We start from the raw sequence: 14,424 nt of genomic DNA, 5'->3' as shown, positions 1-14,424 counted from the left end.
AATTTCACTTTTTTTTTAATTTTTTTCAGATTTTAATAGTGGGTAGCCACCTTAAGAAAGTAATGATTACTTTTGTAAAAAAATAAATTTTTTTTTTACGCGCTCTTAAGGAATGGGTGTTTATAAACTTTGGTTCCACGTCTATTTCAAATGCAAGGTCTTGTCTGTAATGCAACTGCAGAAGCCATTATCACGAAAATCTGCAAGGAATTTTAGTGTCTTCTTTGTTAATTCGTTCGTCATTTTTAGATTAGAATCTTTTGCTTGCATCATATTGCTAATTACGTTAATACGAAGGAGGATCTCATACCAGACAACTAGTGAAACTAGGAAAGAAAAACTTTTCAATTAACCTCGACAGTTCTGCACGTCTAATCCTAGTTTTTTTTAAGTCATTTAAAAAAAACATCTGTTTTTTCTTAAGTATTTTACCTATTAGCTGTTTGACAGTTACCTTCCTTATCTATAGTTTTTCCATGCTCAAAATCGATCGTTTTATTTTTTTTAATTGCATTTTCTGTAGTAATCCATTTCTGCATAGCTTCCATATGAGACTTACCGCTTTCATGAATTTTTAACTCTTCTGGCAGTTCACGCTAGTAGCATACACCACCACTAGCATCTAAAAGTTTGTTTTTAGATGTTGAAAACAACTTGCAACAGAAACAGAACACAGCATTTTTAGATTTTGAATAAATCAACCAACGTCTAGCCACTTTTTCACCATTAAGAAGAACTTTAGTGTAATAAGAAGCACTGAATTTTCGAGTATCTTTTTCATCTCGAGGAAAAGAAATATTTTCAATCCGCACAGGACCTTGTTTGACAAAACCTAAACGATTGCGATTGCTACGGTATTCAGGCCACAGTCCAGGGTCATTGCCTAATGGCTGTTGAACAATTTGTTTTTGATTATTGGGAGCAACAATATCAGTAGTTACATTATTATCATCTTTTATTGTTTTTCTGACAACGTCACGTAAATTTACTTCATGAGTTGTTAGAATATCACTTTCAGACAACTGTTTTTCATCTGTATCTTTACATTCTACTTCAGAAATAGTAATTTCAATGGAGACACTTTCTTCATTAGCAACAACCTGAGTGAATAATATGTTATGCTCACTTTCTAGAGATTGAGTGACAACTTCACTGCCTACTGGATATAAAAATCCACTTGAAATTTCTCCATCAGTAAAATTATTAGTATCACAGGAAATTTTAAAATACTTGTTTAGAGCACCTTTCTGTTTATTAAGGAATACTGTTTGTTTTCATTTTTTCTTTTCAGAACACCAGATTCATACTTTCGAATCACGTGACTGGCCATTCCACCCACTATTTGAACTTTCTCTCACGATTTTATTTACAAGTTAACTTTAATTATTCCCGTATTTTGCAAAACTCCTATAAAACATCAACAAACCGCCATTATTGGAAATCCAGCGTGGATTTTAAAGTCAAAGATTACGCGAAAAATTGATAGAAAAAATATAGACTTGTGATTTGACAACTTTAAGCACCTACTAAAATGGGAAACATGTATCTGCGCCTTCCACAAGGAGATTGTGGCTACGTTGGCGCCTTTTTACAATTTATTATGGGATGAAATTAAACTGTAATAAAATTATGTCAAATAAAAAAAGCGCTGTCGCTGAATTTTAGGCGCACTAACGCAGGGGAGTATTCGCTCCCCTGTGTTAGTGCACAAAGATTGTTATTTTGTTACTGCACACTTTTGTGCACCAACTAAATATAGTTCTGCACTTGGACCATATAAAGTCAAAGCGCAGAACGTGCACTGCACATAGACTGTTACAGCCGTTACCGTCCCTTAACAGGCTTTAACTACTCCGTTAACGGAGTGTACTCATCGACTAAGTTAGATTTAAACGTATTGATTTTACAATTAACATGTAGATATATCAATATATGAATATATAACATGTAGATATATCAATATATAACATGTAGATATATCAATTGAGGGTTTTGTTTGGTCAAATAATCTTTTAATTAAAAGAAAGTCTTCTCTAGATTTAAAACCAAAAAAATAATGTTGCGTCACAAAATCAACCCACCACCCCCTCCCCCTTGTAACAAATTGTCACAAAATCCCCTTCCCCCCCCCCTCCCTCCCCTAAAGCGTGACGTAATTTATGGGGCGCTAATTTACATCTCTACCCCCCTACTTTTATTTTTGATTATGATAGAGAATTTTATCCTGATTAAGAATCGTATAAAAACATAGACCTGAAAACCAAAGGAAAGTTCTCTAATTTAATGTTAAAGTGTCAAAAAAATATACCAAAAACGCTAATGTTCACCATCTTTTTTTATAACACTTTTAAATTTCACTATTTAATTACGCCACCTGGTTTCTGTTGTTTGAAAGTAATTAAAATACTCATGAAAATTCATTCATAAAAATTCCGATGCAAAAAATTTGCAAAAAATAAAATGTAGTTATAAAAGATTCTATAAGAAATGTTTCTGTATTTCTGTTTTAAAATTAAAATGGCGAACGTTAGACGACCGACTATTATCGAGTTTGATAGGATTAATTTACCGGAAATTGGTCGCAGGTTTAAAAACAATGATACCGAGTGCATCCGGTGGTGCAGGGAGTTTGGTTTACTTGCTATAAATATGATCTGTCCTCGATGTAACATCCAGTGCAACGAACAAAATTGTCATAATGTCGATGGAAAGATTTGGAGATGCATGCAAAAACAATGCAAAAAGAAAATAAGTATTCGTGTTGGAAGTTTTTTTGAAAGATCTCAACTGAAACTTTGGCAAATAATAGGTATTACTTATATTTGGACTCGTAGCGCCGGAAAAAGTCGTGGCCTTTCAGTAGAAGACACACAAAAGGATTTAGAAATTGGTAGCAATAAAACTGTAGTTGATTGGAATCAATTTTGTAGAGATATTGCTGTTACTTATTTCCTTAACAAACGTGTGCAATTAGGAGGGCCAGGTTTAATAGTGGAAATAGATGAATCACTTTTTTCAAGAAGGAAATACAACCGAGGTAGAATTAAAGAAGATCAATGGATTTTTGGTGCTTACGATATAGCAACTAAAGAAGGGTTACTCATTCCTGTAGCGCACCGCGATGCAGCAACCATATTACCCATCATTATACAATGGATTCGTCCAGGAACTGAAATATGGAGCGATATGTGGGCAGCATACCAAGGTTTAGCAGCGCAAGGTTTTCAACATGGTACAGTAAACCATACTTTACATTTTGTTGATCCTGCAACAAATGTTACAACAAACAGGGTTGAGGCAATGTGGCAAAGAAGCAAAGCCAAATTTAAAGCTATGTTTGGACCCACAAATAGAGAAATGATTCCCGATTATTTGTCAGAATTCATGTGGGCGCAACGTTTTAAAGAACATTCTTATTTTCACTTTTGGAACCAAGTTGTAGATGAATATCCCGTTTAATTATTATTTTTGTATATAGTAACATTTGTCTATCTAAAGTATTAATATATTTAAAAAAATATGTATATAATCTGAAAATAAAAAATAAAACTTATTGAAATTCAAAGTTTTTTAAAGAAAAAAATACTAAAATAAAAAGAAAATACACAACAAATTTATCCATAGAATGTTTTAGCGGAATAAAAACCGGGCTATCAAGTTTTTTTAATGATTAAGTTCATAATGTTTACCGCCTTAATTATAACTTAGTCATGTTTCAAAAAAGATGGCGAATATTAGTGTTTTTGATGTAATTTTTTGACACTTTAACATTAAATTAGAGAACTTTCCTTTGGTTTTCAGGTCTATGTTTTTATACGATTCTTAATCAGGAAAAAATTCTCTATCATAATCAAAAATAAAAATAGGGGGGTAGAGATGAAAATTAGCGCCATTTATGGACTACCCCAAAACGATTTTCGTAACATTAGTGCTGTAAAAATATTTTTTAAGTTATTGTTATGAAAATTAAAAGAGGGCTCAACCGGGATTCGAACCCGGGGCCTCTCGCACCCAAAGCGAGAATCATACCGCTAGACCATTGAGCCGCTGTTATTATGCAAATAATTGCATTAATAAATAAAATATAATTTACTAGAGTCTTAAGTATTTTTTAGTTTTATCTAAATTATTATTTATGTTATGTGAGATCTAATGTCCAAATTTATTTTTTAGAGGCAACTTTATTGTGTTGTTTATTATCTAGTACAAGATGCGTATTCGCCAAACTTTTGTATGTCAAATTTTGTTTAAATTTGGTGTAAAATCAAAACTAGGATTCACGAAACGTACGCAGTTGCCCTTCAATAAACCTTGTCATAATTTTTTATTATGACCAACATTACGAAAGAGAGGGAAGGGAGTCCAAACTAATAAACTTTTTGTTTGACCGGTTATTCTTAATCAATTTTTTAACAAAGTTCTAAAAGCGAATCAGTTTTTGCCATTTTTTTATGGTGAGCATCTACATCTATTTTTAAAAGTTTAAAGACAAAAAAAAACTGAAAAAAATATACTAATCTTTGCAGATGTTTTTTTGCGTGTAACAATAATACACGATTAAATAGTACATAAATATCAAATACACTCAATTCTCTTTTTATGCGGTAGATGCGTTCCAGGACAATCCGCACAAAAAAAAATCGCACTAAAAACGACATAATTTATATGTAAAATTGTGGACACGTTCTATTCATTCAAAAAATCGTATAAAACCTAAATAATGACTTAAAACCATAGCCGTCTGTACTAACAGGCCTCGTAAACGCGTTAATCAGGGCCTGGGGCTGGGGGCCATTAAAAACAACAACTAAAGAAAAGTTTATGATTGCATGAACTTTTGCTCGTAAAAAACCATTTACATTTAGTATGCATGAACTACAGCTAATTTTTTTTATCTTACTAAATAAATAAGACCAATTTATAAATAACAAGTTGACACAAAAACAAAAAAAAGCATTCCCTAGCTATAAAGCTTTATCTACAAAAACTAAACATAGTGAAACATTCCCTAGCTATAAGGTGCTAAAAATCATACAAAATCACAAAATCATTGATTGAACATATACATAGAAAATATACACACAAAAAAAACCTAGGTATATTTTAAAGTGCAAAAACATAAATTGAATATTTTTAGTCAAAGTGTTAGTAACGGCAAGATTGTAACAATTTTTTAAAAAAACTCCCAAGCTATAAATTAAAGTTATATTTTTTACCAAAATCACATAATATGCAGAAAATACACCAAACGTATATGTAACATAAAAGTTGTTAAAAAATCGATAGGTTTACTTTGAAAGTTTCAAAATCTTTTGTTGTGGCTCTTTAGACGACCTTGGTGCATATAAATTAACATAGTTTTTTTTAAAAATGTTTGAAAGTAAAATAGCATGTTTTCTTTCCATATTAAAGTTAAAAGACTCTGATATCAACATTAGTACATTGCAGAGTGACTTTCGGCAGACTTTACTAACAATTTCATAAACTAATATATAAGAGAAAATAGTCCACTGACAAACATTGTCATTTGGTATCTTCAAACCTCCACGATTTATTTCTGCAGTATAATCACCAAACTCTCCATAGTAAAATTTAGCTTCTTCTTGCTCTTCCACTTCATTTTGCACAATATATCCAGCAATATACACTAATTTTTGTATCTATTTGCAAACTCTTTTCTAACTCAGTCAAATTATCAAATATATCAACAGCATTACTGCTAAGAAAGTATCCACATTTTTGGCAGTTATGTCCACTTTCTGCAGATAAAGAATTAATATTTATACCAATATGGAGACTTAATTTTGCACTTTAAATTTTAACTTTTTCTATGGCATTTTGCACATTGATAAAATATGTGCCTCCAGATCCTAGTCGAAGTTTTTCAAACATTTTTTCTAGTGGGTCAGTTGTAAATTTTCCCAGTATTACATACTTAAAAGAATGTTGTAACAAAAATTTAGTAATGGCTACTAAACCACGACACGTATGAGCTAAAGCTGCACTTGTATCTCTGATCAACTAGAACTGTCTGTTTCCCTGTTTGCTGGACATTTGTTCTGCCATTGATGCAAGAGAAAGTGAAAATGCCAGTCTAGCATCTTCTGAAGTTGATATAACTGCTCTGTCTGGATCTTTATATCGAATATCAGCATAAAGTCTTTTTCTATTGACAATTTTCCAGAATCTTACAAATATTTCAATAAAAGTAATGGTATCGTCTACTTTTTTTATGCTACTGTTTGATTTTAGAGCAGTTGCAGTTTCATCACAAAAGACTTGTAGGCAAATAGACACTTTTGGTCTCTTAATAGGTTTTAATGCAACAGACACACTTGTAAGTTTAGACAATTTTACAATGCTATTTTCTTCAAGTTTGAACAAGCTTAAGATACTAGACCAGCATGAATATTTCGTTTTCCCATCATATTCATAACGTTACTTTTGACTTTTTTCTGTAATTCAGTTATTACGAACAGATTTAAGTAAATGCACAAAGTCATATAACAAGAACATATTGTCTTTAGTCAACCATGGATCAACACAATCAAACTTTTTAAATAGTGCTTGGTTTACTCGATTATTGTCGCATACCAGGGCTACAGGTACCCCTCCAGCACTCTTTATTCCTTCTAAGACAAATTGAGTTTGTTCAAAAAGAAATTCAGAATCAAGCTCACAAACTGGTAAAATTATGCACAGATATTGTGGCCCCCCATAAAGTGACACTAACATAAAACTTAAAACACTTGTTGCTAAAGAGTCTGATTTATTTATCGCTTTACCAAAGGCTGAGCTAGCATGATAAGTAAACGATGATTTAACATAGACTTCATCAATTAAAAGTATACACTTTTTTTGTATTTCATTGTCAAGCTTTGAAAAAACTGAGTTTAAAAACTCTAAATCGTCCATTGCAGAATCCAGTTTTGAAGTTAGCTTTGTTAAGAGGGAAATATTTGGACGTTCAAAATCTTCCCTTAACCTTTCATATAATGATCTTGAAATCGGAAAATAATCAAATGCTCTAACAATAGTTTCTGTGCTGTATTTTTTCTTCCCAATTGTAGTAGAACTCATGACACGGATGAGCTGAAAAAGATTCATAATTTTTCTGTCTTTTGTTAAGTTATTAAAAAAATTAATAGCTTCTTGTAATTTTGACCAAGAATCAATTATGAAAATCCTATTTTGAAATAGAGATCCAATTTTATACTTAACTCCACAAAAGTATCCCTCAAAAGTAAGATCATTCTTAATCTTAACATAAATCTGACAATGAAAGAGTTTTTTTCAAAGTCTGTTGACTGAATGATTAGCAAATGTTCACCAGCAAAATACCAAGTTACATCAACTACACCAAAATCAATTTCTTTATTTTGCAGCTTCTGATGTAATGATTTAAAACATGAAATCTTATCGGTAGCTAAAAACATATCAATTTCATCGGCTATAATGTTCCGGACAGATGAAGATGCCTTAAAAGTTGTTCATAATGGTAGTGGAAAAGTAGGTATCAAACTAGGCTTGACACATGTGAAAACTGATGGAGGATCGCCTGACCTTTTATGGCCAAATTTAGTACTTGTTGGATATTCTGGACTATCAGGTACATATTCTCGTGGAATGGCATTCATCCAACGATTATATTCTTCTTTTTCAGAAGGAAGCCGAAAAACTTTTTCTTTATTTTGCTTATTGTAATTACCATTACAGTTCGTCACGCAACATTTTTTAGGCATTCTAGATAGATTTTAGATTCAAACAAGATAATATTTTACTTAATTTGAAAATTAACCAAGATGTCGCTAGAACTTACAAGATAAGCTTAAGAGTATTAGATTAGCCCCCAGCCCCAGGCCCCGATTAACGCGTCTACGAGGCCTGTTAGTACAGACGGCCATGATTACATTACAATTTTTATACAAATAATTTGTTTAAATAAAGATAAAAATTAAAATAAAATAAAGAACGCGGAAACTCAAAGAAGACTTTGTGGTCTTGTCATGAAAAGCGAAGAAAAATGCAGTTTAAAGTAACTACCTTTTTTTTCAAAAACAAATCTCCTTCCCTCCTAAAAATTTCCACGTTTCAGGCCTGTAATGAACATAACTGAAAAGAAGATGCAAAAAAAAATGATTCTAGTGTGTCTACCATATTTTAGGTTAATTTAATAAAAACTTCAGATACTATTTTTAGATTTTCAGATACAAGAAACTATTTTGTATAAGCTTTATTAAAGCTCCTTGATGTACACATTAGCGAACGTTAATAAAGAGGAGATGGTATCATGTGACTTTTTTGATGCCAGTTTTAAAAGCGGCCGTCATCTTGGTTAACCCATAACATCCAGTGAAACGTAAAATTTTACTGAAAACTTTATTTAAACCAATTCAAAAGATTGCACCAAATGATTAAATTAATTGCCAGTATATGTTGGGCAGCTTATATATTTGGCAGTATATATTTAGCAGTATATGTTTGGCAGCAACATGCCAGTACCGTGGATGGGGGGGGGGGGAATGTTGTGTTCAATCGACCTCTCTTTTTAACAAATTCTTTTTGTTTCACGCAAGTTTTAAGACAAAAGTTAAGCAAAAATTTTATTGGCAAATATTAAAAATTTTTACGGCACTGCCCTATACTACCTTGTCAAGAATTATTTGCTGACTGATTGTCTTTTTCAGTTTATTCAAATAACATTCGGAATTCTAAAATAGACATTCAGATAGCTGTATTTAACATGATACTAGAAGATATTGTATTACAGATAGTATAAGAGCCAATTTTAGGTGATCTTAAAAAACATTAAAAAAAATAAAAAAATAAAAAACAAAATTAGGTGATCTTAAAAAAAAATGGGAGTCAGTTTTGGATAAAAGTTAACTTTTAAAAATGGTAAACCTGGTGAAAAATTGAGACAACTTCTTAAAAGGAACATCGTTGTGCGAGTCTTTGATGTTCAGAACCTGCAGCTTCCCTTCGACATATACGTATGAACAGGGCATAAATTTCAAAACATATCATTACTTTGGGAGGACTGATGCAAAATTAGAACTTGTTCGACAAACCAGAATGTATTTGAAACATAGATGATATAATAGGGATACAACTAGACCATAAACCAAAACGTGTTGTCGCAAAGAAAGGCTCGAGATACATTTAGAGTCGAACAAGCGGTTTAATATGTGTGTGACACGCCATTAATAAACGATCTACTACAATAGCTTTTCAAAACGCATCAATTGATCTCAATTTTTCATTTTCATTTGCTAACTCATCTATTTCATCAGACAAAAACTCATATGTTCCTTCATTATCGTTCACCACAAATTAAACAAAAGAAGGTTTCAAAAGAAGGTTTAACTCGCATTTTGTTTTTAAAAAAACTGCTTTTTTAGTGCGACAAAATTATAAGACAATAATATTCAGGTCAATAATATTCAGGTCTGGGGATTTAGCTGTTCATTACAATGTTTCAATTTTTCTGTTGTTGAAATAATTCTTTACCTTAGTAGTATGAACGCTAGTATTATCTTGCTGAAAAACAAGTTTTTCACCACCAATGAAAGAAGCTTCACGTCGTAAAAGTTCTAAACAATTAAAAGATAATCCTTAGCCGTCATTTTTTTGTCAATAAAATGAATTTCTAATTTATCATGATACCCGATTGCACACCAAATCATTACACCACCACGAACCATTTGACGCCGTTGCTGTTACTGGTTTTTTAGGTAAATCGTAAAAATAATAACTCCATCTATCCGGCCCATCAAGACAAACTCGTTGCCACTCTTCTTTCCATGCTACGTGGTCCTTTTCAAAAGTTATTTGATCGTTTATGTGTAGTGATCGACCGAAAAGAAAAAAAGCCGAAACCGAAATTTCAGGTACTCAAATTTGGTGCCGAAACAGAAATCAAAATTTATTTCATTAAAAAAATTTATTTAAAAATGCATTTTTATTTTTTTTTTGTTTTTTTATACTCGTGTTGTGTTAAAATAAATTACACGTGTATCCCAAATTGAGATTTAATACATAAGTCAGCAATATAAGTTAATAGAAATTTAACAACTGGCAGATTTTCTCCGCAAAACAAGATTTTATCTATTTATTTTGTGAAAATTCTTAATATTTTGTGAAAATTCACAAAACATTTGAAAAAATTCTAAAGAATAACTGCTTTTCTAAATTAGATAAATATCGGTTTTCGATATGTTTTTCAACTGAACTTTCGGTTTTTACCGAATTTATAAAAAGTGCCGAAACCGAAATTTCGGTATCGGTTCAAATTAAAATTTCGGCTGAAACCGGTACCGAAACAGGTTTCGGTTGATCACTATTTATGTGTTTTGTTATCAATGGTGGTTTTTGCTGAAGTTTTTTGCGCGAAAGGTGTAAAGCATTATAAATAACTCGCTGAACTGTATGTAATTTAGCAATCACATCTGCTTCTGCAGCAATTTGACGTGCAGTAGATGAAGAATTTGAAGCTTGTCTCAACAACTTTCGCTTATCGCGGTCATTAATGTTGCTGGATGCCCTCGACTTTTTTTTACTCCATACATTTGTGAGCTATTAACGTAGTTTCTAATCACAGATCGGCTACATCGAATTGCTCTAGCCATGTAACTAACAGAATTACCAATTTTTTTCTCATCTAGACTTAACGATGCAGCACGACCCGTTATTAATTAGTTTTATATTTTATACATATAAAAAAAAAAACCTTAATTAAATTTTTGACAGTTCACAACAGTCTACGGTTTTATATATATATATATAATATATTTTATTTATATATATATATATATATATATATATATATATATATATATATATAAATATATATATATATATATATATATACATATATATATATATATATATATATATATATATATATATATATATATATATATATATATATATATATATATATAACCGTGTTAAACCAACCAGCGGTATAAAATGAGGAAATAAAGAATATGTTTTTGTGCCTACACTTCAAGATTATCTCCTTTATACTGCAAAATTTGAAACTTCTCGTTTAAACAGAAGTTGCAAACTCTTGATGCTGGGTTGTAAGGTTTACATTGTTTAACAATCTTCCATTAGACAAAAGATTTTAAGTGGTTTGCATACCAAACTTTAAAACGTGTTTCGAGTCTAAAATACACTTTTTCTTTATATTCCGGATTATTTGAATATATGGTGGCCTGATAAACAATGTTGTTGGAAAGGCAATGGTTGTTCATTGGACATTTGGATTTGTCAATGCAATTGCATTTCATTTCATTAGTTTTTGCCTCCTTATATAAAATGCTTTTATTGTGAGAGTTGATATTGGATTTTATGTTTGGCATGCAGGAATAACTTATTTTGATTGTCTTTCTATTAAATATTTTACGAAGTCTGTGGTTAACTGGAAAGTGGAGGTCGATGAGGTTCAGAAAACATTTATCTATTTTTGTTACAACATTTGCACTGAAAGGAGGATTATACCAAATTATCTTGTGTTTATGGTTGCCGTTTGTTGATTTTATACTTGGATGGTATGCAAGTTCGCAATTGTACCCAGATATTTTCAAGGCTCCTTAATTAAGAGGAATACTTTCTTTAAAAATCAATTCACTTTACGATGCTGCTGATAATCAAGAGTCTTGGGAATACTTTTTATTACACTTGGTGGATGATTAGAACAAGTTTGTATACAATTCAATATATTATCTGGTTTGCGGTATGGCTGAAAAGAACCATCGTTAAGGTTAAATCGAGATTTTAACTATTTTCAATTTACATTTAATAGAGATTAGAAGATTGTTATTTTTAAAAATTTGCACAAAATGTTTCTTTATCCTCTTCATTTCCTGGCCACTTTTGTTCCTAAACAGAGCTAATCCATCATCTATATATATACTGAAATTGCTTTTATAATAAAACTGGGAGATTTAATGCAAAATAAAAATTCAAGAACAAAATTAGTCAGGAAATAGAGAGGATAAAGAAGCATTTTGTACAAATTTTTAAAATTAACAATCTTCAAATCTCTATTAAATGTAGTTTGAAGTAGTTAATCTCAATTTAACGCTAAACCTTAAGAATGATTCTTTTTAGCCATACCGCAAACCAGATAATATATTGATTATTAAATTATATACATAGGGTAGATTAGGGTCATATAAGCACCTTAAGCGAAAATTGAAATATTTTCAAAAATAATTTTGCTGGATCCAAAATTTTTGCAAACAAACAAAATTTAGGGATCCTTTCTCATGATCCATTAAGACATTTGGGCACCCGAAAACCTTTTTTCTCAAAAGCACAGAGATTTTAAAAAAGTAGCAAAAGGGCTCATATTACCCAAACCACTTGGTAGTATGAGCACTTTAAACTAACTCAAAAAAATAACATAAAATAAATAAAATACCAACCTGACAATTAAAACTAATTTTTGGCATATAATGATTAACAAAACTTGTCATTAAAAGATCAAATTTTAAGCCACTTTTTGTTGAAACAATACTACTATGTTTCCGCAAAAAAAAAAAAAAAAAAAAAAGACTAGTCGTTATTTTTTTAATTTTATCAACTCAAACCTTTGAACAAGAAAAATTCAAGTTTTATGAAGTTAAATTACTGAAAAATATTTAGTATTGTTAAGATATCAAAATTTTTTTACTTTGATTTGTTTTTATTAAAAAAGCAACTAAAACCACTGCTTTTTTAGGACTTTAAACTGGGTAATTTTAATGAAAAACACTGGGTAACTTGAGCATGCTCATATTACACAAAAATGACATCTTTAAATATAGTCAAAACTAAATGTTTCTATGCCTTGTTTTTCGAACAAAAATGGATTGGATTTTTAGCTAACATATTTTTCTTTATGAAAAAATTTATTTTATTATTTTAGCACCAAATTTCGCGCCACAGATTTATTCATGCGTGATGATTTAATTTAACAACGCAAAAAATTTAACAGCGTTTTAATTTGATGATAACCGCTAATTACCGCATATAAATTTATGCTAACTGTACTGATTCTTGTTATCACCACATAAAATCGATTCAAAAATACAAAACAACTTTAACTTCACTGCTTACATCTAAGAAATCTTTAAGCATGCTCATATTACCAAGGTGCTCATTAGGGTGGGTCAAACGCCCCTTATTTTTGAAAATCAAAAGGCACTGTTTTCCATGTGCTGTAAACGTACCCTAGGATTAATTAAAAACAAAACTTAACTTATTTGCTCAAATTTTAGACCCCACTCAACGGGATCGAAAGTTAAATTTTTGCCCCAAAAAGTCATATTATGAGTAGTTAAAGCTCCTTAATTAATTTATTTTATAAATTTTTTTTTTGTTTAAGTAAATAGGGACTTTTGTGTGATCAATTAAAATAATAATTCATCAAAATAGAGACTATTAGGACAGCTTTAGGTGCTGTTTTGTAAGTTTTTTATGTTAAAACTTTGACCTGGTTTCTCAAAAAAACGCGGTTTCTACATAATATAAGACTTAATAGCTAGTTATCGACAGCAGAAGAAATGTACAACTATGGATAGTTTTCTTATTGTGTTATGCATAGTTATGCACATATGTGAGTTTAGAAAGCTTTTTTTTAGCACATTTATAAATGAAAATTACAATTTTTTTAAATTTTTATTTTAAAATCATGTTTTAAAAATAATTTTTTTTATAATTAACTTAACTTAAATTTATGACTTAACATAAATTTATGAAATTAGATAACTTTTTACAATATAACAATCACATAAACAATGTAATAATTACATAACACATAAATAATTTTTGACAACTTGTCTTTAGTATTGACTGAAAATTTTTGTCTGTGACTTGAAATTGAAAGCATCAAACATTGCTTTAATTCTTCATCCTGGCACATGTGTGTAAAGTCTTGGATAAGTCTTACTCCTCTCTCATCCTGGCACATGTATGTAAAATCTTGGATAAGTTTTTAATTCCCCATCCTGACACATGTGTATAAAGTCTTGGATAAGCTTTACTCCTCTCTCAACACAATCATTTACTACAGTTAACTTTTTTATGAATTTTTTTAGAACTCGATATCCTGAAAAATTATTCCAATGTAAATCTTGAAGGTTTAGGGTATAAAAATAATTTTTTGACGATTTTTTCTATTGTGTTATTGTCTAACGTTTCATCGCATATAACAAGTACAACATTTTGTTCTGTAAGAAACCAAAAATTACATTTAAACCTTTAAAAAAAAAAATTGTTTTATTAAATGATCCATACTTGATCATGTCCCTGATTACACATAAATTTAAGCAAGGAGAAGAGGCTGCCAATGGTGCTTTCAGAAACTATCTTGCATGAAATAGCCCAATAAACTCAGCAACTTGATGAACTGTTGCTATTTCTTCTGCACTAATT

General features: G+C 30.6%; 2 protein-coding genes and 1 non-coding gene across 3 annotated transcripts; 1 reads left to right on the top strand and 2 right to left on the bottom strand.

Annotated features, from left to right (window-relative positions):
* Nucleotides 1-596: 596 nt before the first annotated feature.
* LOC136074498 (zinc finger MYM-type protein 5-like) lies at nt 597-1,432 on the bottom strand. The gene is made up of 2 exons (XM_065786824.1): nt 1,427-1,432; nt 597-1,247 (listed from the first exon to the last, which is right to left on the bottom strand). The coding sequence occupies exons 1-2, from the start codon at nt 1,430-1,432 to the stop codon at nt 597-599; spliced, it is 657 nt and encodes a 218-aa protein (XP_065642896.1).
* A 1,085-nt stretch (nt 1,433-2,517) lies between these two features.
* On the top strand, nt 2,518-3,459 carry LOC136074497 (uncharacterized). The gene has a single exon (XM_065786823.1). The coding sequence runs from the start codon at nt 2,518-2,520 to the stop codon at nt 3,457-3,459; it is 942 nt and encodes a 313-aa protein (XP_065642895.1).
* A 515-nt stretch (nt 3,460-3,974) lies between these two features.
* Nucleotides 3,975-4,046, bottom strand: trnap-ugg (transfer RNA proline (anticodon UGG)). The gene has a single exon. It is a non-coding gene; the product is annotated as a tRNA-Pro (tRNA).
* Nucleotides 4,047-14,424: the final 10,378 nt, after the last annotated feature.

This window comes from Hydra vulgaris, chromosome 01, assembly GCF_038396675.1.
Source record: "Hydra vulgaris chromosome 01, alternate assembly HydraT2T_AEP".
NCBI classification, from domain to species: domain Eukaryota; kingdom Metazoa; phylum Cnidaria; class Hydrozoa; order Anthoathecata; family Hydridae; genus Hydra; species Hydra vulgaris.
The sequence above is the reverse complement of the archived record's forward strand: the minus strand, read 5'-3'. Positions and strand labels throughout refer to the sequence as shown.